Below are 17494 nucleotides of genomic sequence, written 5' to 3'. Positions count from 1 at the left end.
GACAGCGTCTTGAAGACTAATTCCTTTTTAGAAGCTCAGAGAGCTCCCGGCCCCTGCCTCCGTCTCCTTTAAAGCTTGGAATGCAGTAGTTGTTGCTGGAAATACTGCCCGGTTTCTCAACCTGCAAAGCCATTGTTCTTACCCTGGTCTTTTACATATTAAAGATATGAACTCATTAGTGTGAAACTGATAAGACTCACACAAAGCAAAGACGTAAACAAAGTGATCTCTGTACTTCCGCATGTTGAGCTTCGAGGGCTGCTGGGGTTTAGGCCGACAGATTACGAGTTTATTCCTCACTGAAGAGATAAGGGCGGGGTTGCAGTGGGGGAAGGGCTGGCTGGCGCACTGGACAATGAGAGAATTCAGAGATGACTAGTCTCCATCTGTTGTAGCGTTAGCCTAGCTTTAGTATAATATAATGCCATTTAGCAGACGCTTTTACCCAAAGCGACTTACAGTCATGCGTGCATACATTTTACGTATGGGTGGTCCCAGGGATTGAACCCACTACCCTGGCGTTACAAGCGCCATGCGCTACCAACTGAGCTACAATGGACCAGGTGACCCACCACACAAGCACTGGGGAGTTTTTCGAATAGAAAACAACAAAAAAACTCACTCACTTCCACACTACACATAACCCCCAGGCACTGAACCTTCCCCGAACAGAACAGAGTCTGAACATGGAGGGAAACTATGCAACATTAAGTCTTCTCAGGCTAACAATACAAATGTGTCAGTCTCTCGCTTTCTCTCCGTGTGCAGATGTGTTTCCCCTCCCAGCGAGTCTGCCTGGGGTGTGTAGGGCTTGTATAAGTGAGACAGTCCTGTTGGAGAGTTGCTCATTGTAGAGAGAGAGTGAGAACGCCTGGCTGTTTTTTTCATACTTGCGGTGTGGGACTGTCAGAGGCTGTTTTGCATACCTCTCAGCAGACTGCGCTTGCCAAGAGCAGCAAACTGGAGCGGCAGACAAGCCCAAACTCAGACAAAAAGCTCAGCTCGCCGGGGTTTTACTCATCCAGAGAGCATAAAGACTAGATCTCCGGATAGGGTTGGAGGATTTGGGGGCAATTCCTTTTCCTTCTTCATGGCTGAGTTGCAAATCTTTCAGGACTTTATAAGGGTGTGTGTGAGTGGATGTGTGAAGGAGTCAAGTAGTCTCTGTGAACTAGGCAACCAACCCCCCTCTGAAATCTCTAAATCCACCACCTGCTCCATCTTGGTTTATCCCCTTCCCACTGTTTGCTAAAAACATCTGCGTTAGCCTGGCACATTTGTATCAAACTGAGGAACCAGAAAGAGTAAGTAGACAAGAGCAAAAGAGGAAGAGGCAGAGAAATGTAGACAGAAAAGAGCACAAACAAAGTGAGATGGCGAGATGCACACTGAGTGAGAAAGAAGCCAGGAGAGACATGAACCGGTTTCCCCCATGTTGATTCTTAAGTGCAGCAGCTAGGAAACCTTGTCATTTCACATCCCTTCCCTCCCACTACCCCCGCAGAGCAACAAAGACCACCTCCACCACCACCTCCAGCCCTGCTCCCCTAACCCCTCCTCGCCTCCCCCATCAAAGGCCTCTCTAATGGCAACAAAGAGCTGACAAGCTCCCAGAGGGAGCCTGGGGGTCCGGGGGCCTCTCCTGACTGGGTCACCAGTTTAATAATCTTTACCCCGGTGGACGCCCTTTCATTAATGGGTGGGCATGGCCCCCGTAATCCTCCTCCCTTGCACCCTTGAGGCCCCCCTACCCCACGGCGGGTCAAGTCTGCAGGTCCTCGGAGGCCCCCGGGCACTGTGACCCCTGCTACCGGGGGTACCATTCTCATTTAACTTGTCGTATTATACTTTATCCATTCACCAACTGCAGGTCAAATAGACCACAGTGGACAAAAGGCATCTATGTAAATGGAGGAAGGGCGAGAAAAGGGCCTGTGCTATTGTCACCTGCTAGTGCACAGTCCTATAGCCAGCCTGAGAGACAGAGAATGTATGTTCTTAATGGCTGTCTAAAAGGCATTGTAATGACGGGAGCTGTGTGGGATTATTTAATATCGTTGACAGTGCTGACAAGAGTGAGACAGGATTATGAGTGTTTGACAAAGGCCTTAATCTGTTTGCTCAAGTGAGGAGGGGAGAAGGAACAGTGGCGATCAACTGCAGGGATAAATGAATAAAATCCCTTTCCTGTTAAATGGTAACTGATAAACTCCACCATCGTGACTCAGCCTTTCTGTGGCATTGGATTACACTCTCCCACACACACAAAGCTAGCTAGAACATTATAGCTTTGACTTTGTCGCTTAGAGCTGAAACCTGTGGTGGTGCTGGGCTTTCAAAAGTGATCATGTTATCATCTTGTTCCAATGAGGACAAAGCCTTCCCTTACGAAAAAAGATTGAAGTCAGAGTGCAGTTGAACTGCAGTACAATGCAGTATAACTGCAGTTATTCCGCAATTACTGTGTCCAAAATACCACAGTCGACTGCAGTTTTACTGCACTTTTACTACAGTTTCCAAACTGCTATATTTTTTGTAAGGTTTAACACAATATGGCATTTCAATTAAATGTGTCTCTGTAAACGTGCCAATATGGATACCTCATTCCACATTGGTGCTTCTCCTATTTTTGTTCAAATAATTGGAAGTAGCCTAATAACTGACATCTGGGGAGGTAGACGACGTAAACTTGTTTACCTCAGGAACAAATTAAAATATACCACCTCAGCAAACGTCAGCAAATGGATGGGGTGAAGTTGCCATTCACAACACATATCTGTGACGTCGATAAGGTCTTGATCCTGTGGCGCGGCGGCTACGGCCACTGCCTCCTCTGACTAGCGGGATCACATGACCAGGGTGTGGGCGTCTCCCACTGGAGAGAGTTCCTCTTTTGTAATCACCCCACTAGTCATTCAGCACAGTTGAGTGACCCGCTTAATGGGAAGAGGAGAGAGAGAATAGCCCCTTTTTTTCAGTTCCGTTGAGGGCCTGACTGTCTCCTGCCCGCTCCCTGTTGTACTAGTCCTTATTAACTGTTCTCATGTGTCTGGCCATTGACCACACACGCTGTGTACCTTTAATCTCCATCTCAAAATGTCAACACCTAACTAACACATAAGCCACTGTTTTCGCAGAGTTGACCTCCCACCCCAATCTAGCTTTTTTAGTATGCGTATGAAAATCATTGAGTTGTCAACAATGGAGAGGGGGGGGGGGGGAATTGTCATCTGGCCAGTGTCAATTTTCATTCAAAAACTGTCTAGTGCAGCGGGGCTGGGTTGGAGCTGTGCTGGACTAGGTTGAATGTACACTAGGGCTGGCTAGCTGCCTCGCTGCGGGTTGGTCCGAACCCAAGAACCAGTGAGATAGACCATGGATGGAGTGCAGGGAGGTCTAACTGGACAGATGGGGTAGACTGATTGAAAAGGAACGAGAGAGCTGAGAACGGAGGCCAAAACCACGGCTCTGGGAGAGGCAAAGTGAAAGACTGAGGGGTGTAGTGGATGAGTAGCGAGCAGGCTTCACTGACACACAAACCACCGAGTGAATAAACGCCAGGGAAACTGCAGAATCCCCTCAGGGCTCCTCGCAGTGTGTGTGTGTGTGTGTATTTGTCTGTTCAGACTGGCTCGCCTACATAGACAAACTAGACATTCACAGTTTCCATCATCATTACATTCTTAGTGGACAGGGACAATAGCAAGCAGCGGTACCAGCTGTTCTCTCTGTAGTAACATCTCATGGGACTTTCTGACAAGCCAGGTTGGACCGAGTGACAAGGCTGAATTTTGAGCTCTGAGCTTGAAGGGCTTTCTCAGCTGTGAGGCCCAGAGCCGCCTCTTAGCGGGCTTCGCAACCAATTGTTTCAAACAGCGTGGCAGTGCTCCAACAATAAACATCTCACTCCCCACAGCTCTCTCCACTGCTCAACTCTCCGTTCCCTCCTCTTGCACATTTTTTTCACCATTCTTTATCCAAACAACACGGAATTCCTCGGCAAAAAAAGCTGGCGTGCGTTCAATGTTGACTTAATCCCCAAATCATAACACATTAAATAAAAATATGGCCGGGTGCAGACGCTCGTAGCCATGGCAATCCCACAGCGGGGGCGTGAGCGTGGGTCTTGGCCGTTTCTCTTAGTTGCTCTCAAACCTCTGACAGAGGTCTGCTGCCGGGTCATAGGTGTGGGCACTGTGGGCACTGCCTGCACTGTGTTGGCACACTGTCTGCTTGACTTCTCCCTGGCATGTAGCGCCAGCCGGCCCTGCCGTGAGGGGAGTGTTGGTGGGGTGGAGGCTTTTCTGGGCGGCACTTTAAGGGCACTAGACTTTTAGAGCAGTGGTTCCCAAACTTTTTATAGTCCCGTACCCCTTCAAACATTCAACCTCCAGCTGCGTACCCCCTCTAGCACCAGGGTCAGCGCACTTTCAAATGTTGTTTTTTTGCCATCGTTGTCAGCTTGCTACAAAACACACTATACAATACATTTATTAAACATAAGAATGAGGGTGAGTTTTTGTCACAACCCGGCTCGTGGGAACTGACAAAGAGCTCTTATGGGACCAGGGCACAAATAATAATAATCAATAATTTTGCTCTTTATTTAACCATCTTGCATATTTGTTAATCGAAAAATATGAATAATTCACCACAGGTTAATGAGAAGGGTGTGCTTGAAAGGATGCACATAACTCTGCAATGTTTGGTTGTATTGGAGAGAGTCTCAGTCTTAAATCATTTCCCACAAAGTCTGTGCCTGTATTTAGTTTTAGTGAGGGCCGAGAATCCACTCTCACATAGGTACGTGGTTGCAAAGGGCATCAGTGTCTTAATAACAGCACGATTTGCCAAGGCAGGATACTCTGAGCACAGCCCAATCCAGAAATCTGGCAGTGGCTTCTGATTAAATAAAAAAATTCCACTGGATGTCACCAGTCTTTGGAAATTGGTTGAGGTTATTCCTTTGTGTAATGAAGAAGTACGGCCATCTTGAATGAGTGTCACTTGAAGAGTCAGTTTGTTGTCTTCCTGTATTGAACACAGATAGTCCCGTCTTCAATTTGATCGATTATTAACGTTTAAAAATACCTACAGTTGTATTACAAAAGTAGTTTGAAATGTTTTGGCAAAGTTTACACGTAACTATTGAGATATTTTGTAGTGACGTTGCGCAAATTGGAAGCTGTTTTTTTCTGGATCAAACGCGCCAAATAAATTGACATTTTGGATATAAATGGACGGAATTAATTGAACAAAAGGACCATTTGTGATGTTTATGGGACATATTGGAGTGCCAACAAAAGAAGCTCGTCAAAGGCATGATTTATATTTTATTTCTGCGTTTTGTGTTGTGCCTGCAGGGTTGAAATATGCTACACTCTCTTTGTTTACTGTTGTGCTATCATCAGATAATAGCATCTTATGCTTTCGCCGAAAAGCCTTTTTGAAATCTGACACGTTGGCTTGATTCACAACGAGTGTAGCTTTAATTTGGTATCTTACATGTGTGATTTAATGAAAGTTTGATTTTTATAGTAATATATTTGAATTTGGCGCGCTACATTTCTCTGGATTTTGGCCTACCATCCCACCTATCCTAGAGAGGTTAACAAAGTAAACCTTTTTCACTGTACTGTCCAAAACGTCTTTCAAGCTGTCAGGCATTCCCAAGCAGCAAGAGCCTCTCGGTGGATGCTGCAGTGTACCCAAGTGGTATCGGGAACAACTGCTTGCACGCGCATTACCACTCCACTATGTCTCCCTGTCATGGCTTTTGCGTCATCAGTACAGATACCAACATGAGCAGCAGTTACGTTTGGCTACATTTGGACCGTTAGTGGAATTCCTGCGAGAGAGTAATGGTTAATGTGATTGGATGTTAATTATTTGACTAGGCTACCTGTATTTGACATTGTGTTGGTTATTTCGTTGAACACTAGATGGTTCATTTTATTTTTGGAAGTGAAACAAGGCAAGTCAGGCGAGAGAAAAAAACTCACCCAAATSTATAGCCCCGTTAGGAAATATAAATGGACTGTTTGAAAATGTGAAAAAAAAAAAAATACATATATTATTTGGCGTTACCCCCGACGGCATTGCGTGCACCCCTGACATTTTGGAAGCATCAGCAGCAGTATGTGGGGGGCCTGGAACGGGCTGACGACGCTACAACAGCGAGCATGACCCCCGGGGGTCAGGGTCCACTCCCAGCAGGATTTTCATTATTTCAGTCCCAGCATTGCCGCCAAATGCCACTCCTCTCTTCCTGACGTTTTTCTCGCTCTTCCCAGCAAGCAGAGATGTGTAAGTGTGGCATCGCTGGCTGCTTTGACCGACGGTGTGTCTGTGTGTGTCTGTGTGTTTGTGCTTAACCCATAAGAGTCTAAGCCCTGTCTAAGCTGGGGGAAGGGGGGGTTCTACTAAGCTCTATGGAATTGTTTTAAGAAAGTCATACCAAGTATCATTTTGCTATTTGATAAACCATTAAGAGCCCTTGAAGTATCCTCCCCAAAAAATATATATTTTTAAATGTATGACATTTTCTATTTTGGCCTTACTGCTATTAGTCTCTATGAACGCATTGTATAACAGATACAAAGGGATTTTGTTCTGAAGTTATACATATTAGTGTGTAGCCATAACTGTTCGGAAGCTACAGACAAAAGTTGGCAGATCGGCTGTACCGACTTCAGACGAGTCACAAAACGGAGAACATCATCGTGTTTGTGAGAGTCTCATCTTTCCAGAGGGGCCATAATAGTTTTTTAGGCCAAACCGTTCAGAAGCTGCAGACAATTTTTTAAGACACTGATGAAAACCGATTTTTGGGATTTTCGGGAAAACTGATTTTCGTGGTCTGACAAACACGCTCTAGCTCTGTCAGCTTTCACTGCAGATAAGGGAAGTGTGACATAGAAGGATTGACATGCATTTTTGATATGCAAAAAATACTGATATCTCCAGCTTATTATCTATCTGTGGAAGACCATCTCCAATGACCTGCCTGCTGCCTGAATTGTTTTTTAAAAAGTTTTTTTCTTAAAGCGACTTGGAGATTCTGTATTAGAAACGCTAGCTATATAAAGCAAATCTATTATTGTTATTATTAGTCATATGAATGTGTTTTGCTATTTTTATGATAAATAATATGAAAAACAAGGTAGTGTTAGAGGGCGCTTCTCGTCTAAGGTCATTTTAATGGCATGAGCTATTTTCTTATTACGCAAATTTCATTTCCAAGGGGCACAAACATCGACCTTAGGGGGTTAAACGAACATGTGTATGCGTGTGTGCGTGCGTCAGGGGCGCCTCCTCCACCCCAGCCTGCACTTCATTCACCCTGTCAGGTCTAGCATGGGGCTGCTCATTGATCTACACGGCAAAATAAAATAAATACTGCACGTCTAAGAAGGTCAGCATTCAGTAATCAAATATCCCTAGCAAAGGTTGGTGTCCTTTATTAGAGAACGAATAAAACAACGCGACCCACTTTAATTAAGGAAGCTGGGGATACGGAGCTGACGAGCTGAGTGATGTGCAATTGCACCAACAAAGGGGAAAATACGCAGAATATATTGACTAACGACGTGTATTAAATCGCCAGCCTCTAGCGCCTTAGAAATCCGTGAAGAGGCAGATGACGTCACCGAGGGGGGTAACCTTGCCATGCCTGCTCTCCTTCCACACTCCTTGCGTCTCTCTCCTGCTCTAAAGCAGATGCTGTTGAGCCTCTGATGTCGATGGCCTATTGTTTAACCCGAGAGGCTGCCCCCAGTGCTTACTCTCCGCGTTTGCCAGGCGAGGAGGGGGGGGGGGGCTGCTGCTGCGGTAGAAAGAGTCCTGGGGGGGACGGCTCATGCCGCATGAGCCACACGGCGACCGCCTCAAACGAGCCACTGAATCAACACTAGAGGGAGAGGAGGAAGAAGGGCGGGGGACATAGGAGAGGGGAGGATGAGAACCAGCTAGTCGCTCTCTCTCAGCTCCCAAGCAGCAACCGCCACAGGGTGAACTGTGAGTTAAGCCGAAATCGCACAGAGAAATGCCGTCAACTGCATCAAAATGTGTACGCGCGAGAGAGCGTCAATCGACGTACACTGCCTAGCGCGTTATTGTCATGCCAATCCATAATAAACAGTTGTATTTGTTATGTTCGCTATGTAGGAATTATTGTTGTGCGTTCCTTTTGACTCCCCGTGTACGTCCTACGGGAGCGTCCGTACCTGCCTGTGTGAGGAGAGTTGTAGCTAATACACCCGAGCAGTTTATAAAGAATTTAGCGAGTCTCGTTCTTTCTACATAACAGTGTTCTCTTTTGAAACCGGGAGTTTCTCGAGTTTCCCAGCCGTGAAAGGAATGCCTGTGATCGAAATCCACACAGATGGGCATAGCGTCATTTTCCCCCAAACATGTATTGTTGGCACTGACAGTTAAACTTATCAACACTAAATAGACACTTTTTCTCTATACATGTCACAATTCCAGGTGTAACAATGCATCGTCTATTTTCTGGCAATTTATTTGCTCATTTGACCAGCATTGCTTTCTAAACAACCAAGTCTCGATCTTCTACATACAGTAAACAGTATTCTCTTGAGTCCTCGAGTTTTCCAGCCGTATCCTGCCTAGCCTATATGCGATCGAAATCAACACAGGTCGGATGCAATTGTTTTCAAATATATAGCCTATTTCCCTTTGATAAACCTTAGCTTACAGTCCAATACATTTTAAACTACATCTTTAGACTACTTAGCATAGGGAAGATCATAACGATTCCTCTAACTCTAACGACACATGCAATTGATCTGCTTATTTTACCAGCATTGCTCTGCGTAGACGTGAGAAAAATAGACTTGCTTTCTAATTTGACACGCTATGATGCCATAGACGCTCACTGCCTGTCTGTTTTCTCTCATTCAGTCATGTGCATTCTATTTTCCCGGCGTGAGCACGTTCGTTCGCGTACTGTGTTGTCACACCATGGCAGTGGGGGTGATGGAACGCACGAGAGTACGCGGGCACACCTGCGGCGAAATGCCTCCTGACAACATTCGCTGCCAGTAAATCACGGCCATTTGAACACGCTGCTGCGAGTCTGACCGGTGCCATTAGCGGGGGAATAAATGACCGGCCCGACGCTAGCCACCCTCGGTATCCTCTCTGTTGATGTATTTCCCGATAAAGCTCCAGATACTCCGGAGCCCTGATTTATTCATGGCCGTTAAAGAGGTTGGGAGTAAGTGGCTTGCAGATAGCACCACCTCCACTCAGTATCAGGATGGGGGTGCGTTGCTTTTTTCCCCTTCCTCCGGAATCGGATAGGTCTGTAAGCGACTGTAAACAACACTGTGGATGCGCCATGTGTTCTCCCACCCCTGCGCTGAATCATTAAAGGCAGTCTGGTGTGCTGAGTAGTCCTTCACTTTAAACACATTAGCGGCCCTGTGGGGGAAGAGCATGTCGGAGCAGGCGTGCTAGCTGTTCCTGCGCCGGGGAATTACTCCCCGACGAGAGACCTGAAGCTTTTGTGAAATGAGGTTTCAAATCTGTAATGGCTAAGTGCTGCCGTGGTGATGAAAAAGAGGAGGCGGCTGAGGCAATTTCTCGTCGAGTCGTCGACTGCCTCTGCTTCCTTTCTCCATTACCAAGCGAGTGAAGAGGGAAAAGGAGCAAAGTACTGAGGGTAGACCGGCTCACTGTGAGAACACACAATAAAGCAGACAAGACCCTTGGCCCTCAGAATGCTGATAAGCTAGCTCCAATTGTAGGCGATGGTGTAGCTACAATAACCGCCTAATGCACCTCTTTGACGAATGTCTCTTCTGCATTAATAAATGAATTATTCATCCAGAGAGGGCTTACAAGTTCTCACACCAGATGAAGCCTATTTATGGCAGAGGATAAACGAAAACAGAACATCTTGCTTTCCCCTCCATCTTGGACCTTTTATCGGGACGTCCTACATAAAATATAGGCCGAAGGATTTCAGTGGGTGAGCACACACTTAAGCCACTGAACTCGGGTTCATCATGAAATAAATCCCAGCCAACATTTCCTTTTTCCACAAAAATAAGAAAAGAAATCCATATACAGTTTATCCCTTTATTCCCTTTGCCCAGAGATCAGTCCTTACCGTCCTCGGTCTCCTGCCAGACGATACCCTCCAGGTTGACGCTGGTCCCGGGCTCGCAGGGCCCCAGGCACTCGGGATCAGTGGCCAGGGCCACGTCCGTCGTGTTGGACGCCACTGAGCGAGTGCGCACCATGATCTGCTCACAGGGCGAGGCGATGCTTTCGCTGCGGTTGCCCACCGGCGCCAGGAGATGCAGGGGTGGAGGGCTGGGTGTGGAGACCAGAGACTCCATCTGCACCGGGAGAAAGGAGAAATGTTGATTAGAGATAACATGATAAACCAAGCTGACATCGATGTGCTTAATGTGGTCTATGTCCACACAAAGGAGGCCGGCCTACATTACGATATGCACAACGAAATGTGTAGGGTGGCAAGAAATGATTAGGCTAGATGCTCTGATACAGTGGTAGTCAGCAGCAGTCATTGCTTGTTGTTGGCAGCAGCTGCGGCGTTTCCCCTGCTGTGTCAATGTTGCCCATTGAAGATGAGGGTCATAGATATTGAAACCCTCCTGCGGAGCCCCCCTCCCCTTCCCTTCAGCATACTGGCTCAGCTGCAGCACTGACAGTGCTACTTCCCCTTCAGACCTGAGCTCTCAGCCTCTCACAAACCCACTGAACCCGCCTGGATGCCTGGGTTATTTGAAAGGGACATTTCATCCTGGGGGAATCTGGATGGTGTCTTGATCATGTCCATGGGTCACTCATTGCTATTCTCTTTGCAACCCACTATTGGGACAAGAGAATCGGCTCGAGTCACCTCATCTAAAGAGCTGGCTTTAGGGGGGTCTAGCTAGGAAACCTTCTCTCCTGCAGTGTGAGCTAGTCTGCCATATTCAGAGAGCCGTGGTGGAAGTGGTACTCCGCTAGCTTATTTAACCTTGATGGTGGGGATCATTACCATCCTCCATGATTATTATTCATGGCTGAGGACATTTAAGTGCACCGAATCATGAAAACAGAAGCTACGGCTGTAATAAAGCAGCCTTCTTCCTTCTCTTTTTTCCTCAGCTGTAGCTTCTGAAGCCATTTGAAAATGTTATTGCTGGTTCTCGCTCAGGGTTGCACGGGGAGCCAACTTGGCAATCTAATTAGTGGTGTTTATTGACTCGCCCCACACATGAAAGTGCAGCATTTAGTAAGAGATCTCTTTTACCGTGAAATCAAACCAAGCATAGCGGGGAGAACAACAGACTGACATAGCGGTACTAGGCTTATGTTCCAAACAGCGACATTACCAAAACCAAACAGCAGAGAATACAGAAGACAGTGCAGTAGATCAATCCGTACGCTGTTAGAAACGTCAACAACGAGGCCATACTTTATGTAATGAGGTCTTCCTATTTACTTAACAGTAGCTGCTATTCCGTGAGGTAAGGGGGAAATATGTACAAGTAAGACTACTCCTAAAACTACACTCGTCATAGAATTGCTATTTCAACAAGAGTATTGATGGGACTTTCGGGAGAATTGTTTAAGACATCGCAATTGCTTGGTGTTTACTTACAATGCAGAGAGGAAGGTGCATGTACAGTGGCAGGTAGTCTAGCGGTTAGAGCATTGTGTCAGTTACAGAAAGGTGGCTAGTTCGAATCCCGAGCCGACAAAGGTGAAAAACCTGCCGATGTGCCCTTGAGCAAGGCATTTAACCCTCATTTCTCCAGGGTCACCGGTGACAATGGCTGAACCTGGCTGTGAATATGCAAAACACATTTCCAATTCACACGTGTATAACACACACACACACACACGTACATGTGTGAAATAAGACAAATATAAGCAGCCACCAAATGATTATCATCACCAAGCGGAGACTCCCTAATCCACTTCAGTCAACCTGGTTTCAATTTACAGCCTTTGGGGAAAGCCTGTGTGTCAAGCGCTTCAAGGGAAAGGTTGAACACACGATAATACTGCTTGGAGAAACCAGGCGAAGGTCGCCCTGTGACGGATTCCTGATTCCAGACGCCAACATAATAAATCCTGGAGCTAGCCAAGGAGGAGCTGATAGGGCCGTTTCACACCGCTGAAACGCAGGGCTAATCAACGAGGATGTGTTCAATCAAGGCCAAACCGCAGATGGCCTCCCTCACCACTGTAGAGAGAAAATAGGGCTGGCCCTTTGTTCCCACCACTTTCCCAGGGGGGGGGGGGGGGGACGCAGCAACGACCTGTAAACAAACAACGCAGTAAACCCAGGGTGCTGAAAACCACTGGGGCAGTCAGTCAACCGAACCACTAGTAAACATACCAGTGTGTATTAATGGAAACCATAGCCAGCATCCGGAGCACTCATTTTCTCGAGAACGTACGCCCTTATCGTAGGCAAACCCCTGTGACGGCACTGCTTACGTTGTCAACTTCTCAGAGCACACCTGTTATTTAGGGATTGTGTAGTACTGTTTGTACTCTAGAGGCTAAAGTGATGTGAAGGTTGACTTGTATGTTTGGAAGGTGGTGTGTAGGCTACAGTGAGTTGTCATGAGCTTCGGCCTAATTTACACAACAACAGATGTGCTGCGAGTATGCGAGTACTGATGAGCTTGACTCTACATCACACCCTCATTAGGCTACAAACAAGCCCCCATGACAGCGTTGCTTACTGACTGGCGAGCCCAATTCATTTGAATAAACACCAAACCGTCTTGCTTAGTCGGGTAAAATACAACACAATTGAAGAAGAGGCAAATGCTAACTCCACAAAATTTGACGCGTCTTAAAGCATTGTGTTAAAGGAGATTTTGTGAATACAAGCCATCCTCTGAGCGACAGAAAAGTCCTATGTTGAAAAGGACACTTCACACTAACGTGGGGGACGTTTGAAACGCTGCCACCAGGGACAGGGCAACGACACGCGCGTGTTGGCGATAAAACCCCCATTAATGACTTCCACGCCTAGGTGGTGGATGACATAGCCGCTTCGGTTTGACTCTCGCAGGTGGCAGCCCACTCGGCAAAGAGGCTCTATCGTGAGCGAGCATACGAGAAAGGGGAGTTGTAGAAACTAGAGAGAGAGGGGTGTAGCCGAGGACGGTCACAAAAGGACTTTTTAGGGGCCGTTTGTTGGGATTGTTGCTCTCGCCGTGTGTTTCGGCGGTAAGCAACAAGCTCCCTAATGAATTGAGCCGAGAGAAGTGGAGTCTTTAATTGGAGCGCCAGGCAGCAGCAGCTGGTGCCTTCAGCAGCCCAGGGAGCTCTGGGACCGCCTCTTAAAGGCCCTTGTCGTCAAGGATATCATTGAGCCCTCTGAATATCAGAGATGGCGCTGGAGATGACTGCGGAGTGCATCATATAGATTGGGTTGGGGGGGGGATGCATTTGAAATGCATTTGGATAGTCTTGTCTTTTCAGAATTTAGATAGTGATTGTCGCTGTGGCGCTACTGTAATTGAGCCAGTCGCGAATGTTGTTGCAGCAAGGCTGGCAGGCTGACACACAAGGAGGGCTCGTCTATGATTAGCATCCAAGAGAGCCCTATTTCATCAGTCAAAGCCAAATCCTCCAGTCTGGGGAAACTCCTGTGGTTGTGTGATCACTCACTCAGTGGTTGTCCTTCGATGCTAAATTCAATGTCTCTCTCTCGTTCGCTCCATCACCGTGCTGGTCACGACTGCAGCTCCCTGGATTTACAGTTTGGCTGCAACAAAAATAAAAATCAGACGACCACACTGTTTGCGAGGGCTATGTGCGGAGTCACGCTCTCTCATTCCGGGGCCTGGCGAGAGCCACACCGTCTGAGTGACTCATCACCCCACACCCTGCAGGGGAAGAGTTCCTTCGGCCAATTCTGAGATGAAGCTTCATTTTATACTCCGGCATGAGGCAAGACTTCACTCTCTCCACCTTTATAAAGCCTACAGAATCACAGGGCGAATTGCTCAAACCTGTTGCCCTTCAGAACCTGAAGACTGAGCCCACTGTAAAGCTGCTGCGGCAGCCCGTCCGCAGGACGGTCACCTCTCCCTGTTGAATCAGGCTGGGGAGAAGTAAGTGAGCCCATGGCCTCAGACAGGATTACTGGGGGATTACAGTCAGGGCATCGTGCTCAGCCACCTGTGCTGCTCTCATGAAACTGATGCTTGTAAAGACAAACCACATTTTTCAATGCCAGAGGCTCAGAACACAGTCGAGTATTAATTTGCTGTTGTCGGCTAACGAGACAATGCGTATGGAAAAACAAGCGACACGTTATCATAAGCTAACGGCTAACGCTTGTTTGCAAGTGTAGGCTCCATAGAGAAGAAAGCGAACCTGAAAACAGCAGTGGTCGATGAGGAATTCTTCCAACCGTCGACCAAAAGCATGCTTACATACCCTAGCGTCAGATCCTTCCAAACCAAAGATGCTTACGGCTGGCGGGAGAGACCACCGAACACAAACCGAAAGCTTAAGTGGAGACACCAGGAAAAGACTGCCAAACAGAAACCCTGCCTATGCATACACTTTTTCTTTGCAGAAAAAGAAGGGAGGCCCAGTCTCTAGCCAGGGGAAGCAGAAATCTAAATGGATACAAAACCTCAGTGGTAGCACCAGCCCGAAGTCTACAACAAAAACATCCACTATTCCTGGACCGGTTTCTCCTTTTGTGGGCTCAAGTGCACTATTAGTGGTCATTTTTCTCTGCAAAGTTTTCACTTCGCCAAGCCTGCACACACACACACACACACACACACACACACACACACACAAACACAACACGACACACCACACGCACACACACACCACGTGCACACACACACCACACACGCACACACACCACACACACCACACACACACCCTGCAACTGGGACTCTGAGGTTGTAAAAGGATTGGGGTCTGTCCAACGACTCAACGTTTAATCCTAAATATAAACAATTTAAAAGGCTTTTCTTTACTGTTCAACATATGATTTAAGTATTGCAAATCAAAATTGTGGCAGTGTGCCGTGTTACGAAAGACTGCTGTGGGAATGTTGTCCTATTAGGTAAAAAGCATTGATGAAAACCTCAGCTGTTAATAGGCCTAGGTTCAAATACAATCACATCACTATTCAGGTAGAACATGATCGGGGATTGTCTTTAAATCAACATGAAGTTCCACTAAGCTAAATAAGCCCTACCAAAACAGAAAAGACTGAACAGCCCTTCTAAGTCTTTTCAGGGGTAATGCCCCTACCTGCTCATGACGTTTGAAAGACCAGGCCCTCGGTCTGCTGAGCCAATGGGCATCATCTCAGGTGTCCCCCCCCCCAAACCCATCATCAAACAACCATATCCACTTTCACGCTGGCACAGAGGAGAATCAATGCTCCCTTAGGAAAACAATCACAAAAAAAAAAAAACAAGGGGAAGCGAGGAAAAGAGGCCTGGAAAAAAGGTAAGCGCAGAGGCCGAAGACAACTGGTATAATAGGAATGGAATCTCACAGAAACACATCATTTGGTTTTGGCAGGCGAGTGTGTTACAGCTTAAATTCCATTGAGTTCACAGAACATTCCTGCGCACCCCCCACCCCCTCCTTTCCGCAAGCAGAGTAAAGTGTTTCAGATCCCTGCGGCCCCCGGATGTGTGATGTCACCTTCCCAACATCCCTCTGAATGGGACACGCTGGGAGGTGGTGACCAGTCCCTGCGGGGGAGGTTGGAGTCAGGTAGGGGTTAGAGAGCAGAGTTCAGGCCGTGTCAAGAGTCTCCAGTAACATCAGGAGAGGGAAAATACATCTGCCATACAAGTCCCCTCTCGTCATAATGACAGGGGAGAGAAGTGCCCTCTGCCTAGAAACAAAAACAGAGAGAGCGATGGAGGAAAACGATAGGGATGGGGGGGGGGGGATACCGCAATATTATTATATAGATGGCCAATTGAGATATTACAAAAAGCCTGCGTCAACATTTATGCTAAGTATTAGAAACTAAAAAAAGGAAAATAAATGACTTGACGCAAATTAGAAGTGAACAAGAATAGGAAATTAAGCAACAATTCTCAATCATTTCTTTGAGAGTACATTTGTCTTGGTCCACTGGCCTCTAGGCTCATTTGAACTGATTGGAGGCATTCTCCATGTGTTTACAGGCTTAAATTAAAATTAGAGTCACCCACTCACCTTTCACCATACCATGACCTTCCCCTTCTCTGACCCCGCCATTAACTGTTGTAGGTAGTAAAACACCTGTTGACATAAACGTGGCAACGTGCCTGGGACACCTTACTACCAGAATGCTAAGTAACACTAATATATTCAAGGACCTTACTCCCCCCCCCCGAGGACAGTATTTTAAACACCTAACTGAAAAGAGACACCTCGCTTAATCTTCGCAAAGGTGTAGAAATAGCGATCAAAGGGCATCTTTCATCAATCACTCGCCAACCTTTCAACTTAACCCCGTTGGTGTTGACAAAGTTGAACTAATGTCACGCTATGTTTAGATGGACCTCTCTCTAAGCAGCCTTTCAGGTTAGCAGCTCTAATCCCAACTGTGTAAACAAGCAGGCAGTGAGGACTTAAAAGTTCAGGAAATTCAAAGAGGATGACTTCCAGGGATCTAGACATCCCCAAACGGCCTTTGTCACTTTGATGCAGATCATGAAAAGGCTTGATAACGGTTCCCATTTCGGAAACTGGCAGAAAAAGAAAGATTTCTCTTCAACAAGTTTAACAGTCAAGGTATTAAAAAACAAATAAAGACCTTGGACTATGACTTCTCGCCATAAAAGCGATACTTTCACACCACCAGTCATAATAGTCATTGGCCTAACGGGGGGGGGGTTATTGACTTAGCAGACGCCCTGGGTAATTAAGTGTGTCAATTGACTTCAGCTTCGTGGCCTAAAGTCCACCATTGAACCAAAAGCCGGGAGGTGGAACACCGTGCAAAAAAAACGGAGTGTGTTCGAGTTGGCATGCCGAACGGCTTCCCTGTGCATGTCAAACATTATAAATGTAGGTTACATCATTTTAACGAGCTTGCCTCCAGATCAAAGGTTACCACAATTTATTCACTGCACTAGCAGTACCAGAGTTTCAAAAATCTGCGGGGGGGGGGGGGGGGGGGGGCGGCCATTTCCCACAGACGCTGTCCGTTGTAGGACACAGTGCAATTAATCACCGTGCTGTGGTGATACTGTGTAAATCTGTGCCCATTACCCAACATGCCTCCCTTCGCCCACACTGGGTCCATTGAGCATGCCCACACCAGCACTTGGGGGAGAAGTGATGAGTCATGCACAGATGATAGGACTAGAGGGCTGCTCAACACCTGACACACTGACACAGCGCCTATTAGACCCGATTCACACAGAGCACTCAACATGACTCTAAATAGCATACGACAAACACACAACCCAGAGATCTGGACAGGACAGATTCAAACTTATATCATGGG

General features: G+C 46.9%; 1 protein-coding gene across 3 annotated transcripts in view; it reads right to left on the bottom strand.

Annotated features, from left to right (window-relative positions):
* znf609a (zinc finger protein 609a) overlaps window positions 1-17494 on the bottom strand; it is a 176468-nt gene that overhangs the window by 10558 nt on the left and 148416 nt on the right. For all 3 annotated transcript variants that reach the window (XM_023984907.2, XM_023984908.3, XM_070442941.1), the window contains one exon: window positions 10136-10367. In XM_023984907.2, the coding sequence (XP_023840675.1) occupies window positions 10136-10367 (232 nt within the window). The remainder of the gene's footprint in view (window positions 1-10135; window positions 10368-17494) is intronic.

Source organism: Salvelinus sp. IW2-2015, linkage group LG4q.1:29 (genome assembly GCF_002910315.2).
Source record: "Salvelinus sp. IW2-2015 linkage group LG4q.1:29, ASM291031v2, whole genome shotgun sequence".
Classification (NCBI taxonomy): domain Eukaryota; kingdom Metazoa; phylum Chordata; class Actinopteri; order Salmoniformes; family Salmonidae; genus Salvelinus; species Salvelinus sp. IW2-2015.
Note: the sequence above shows the minus strand (reverse complement) of the source record. Positions and strands in the feature narration are given on the sequence as shown.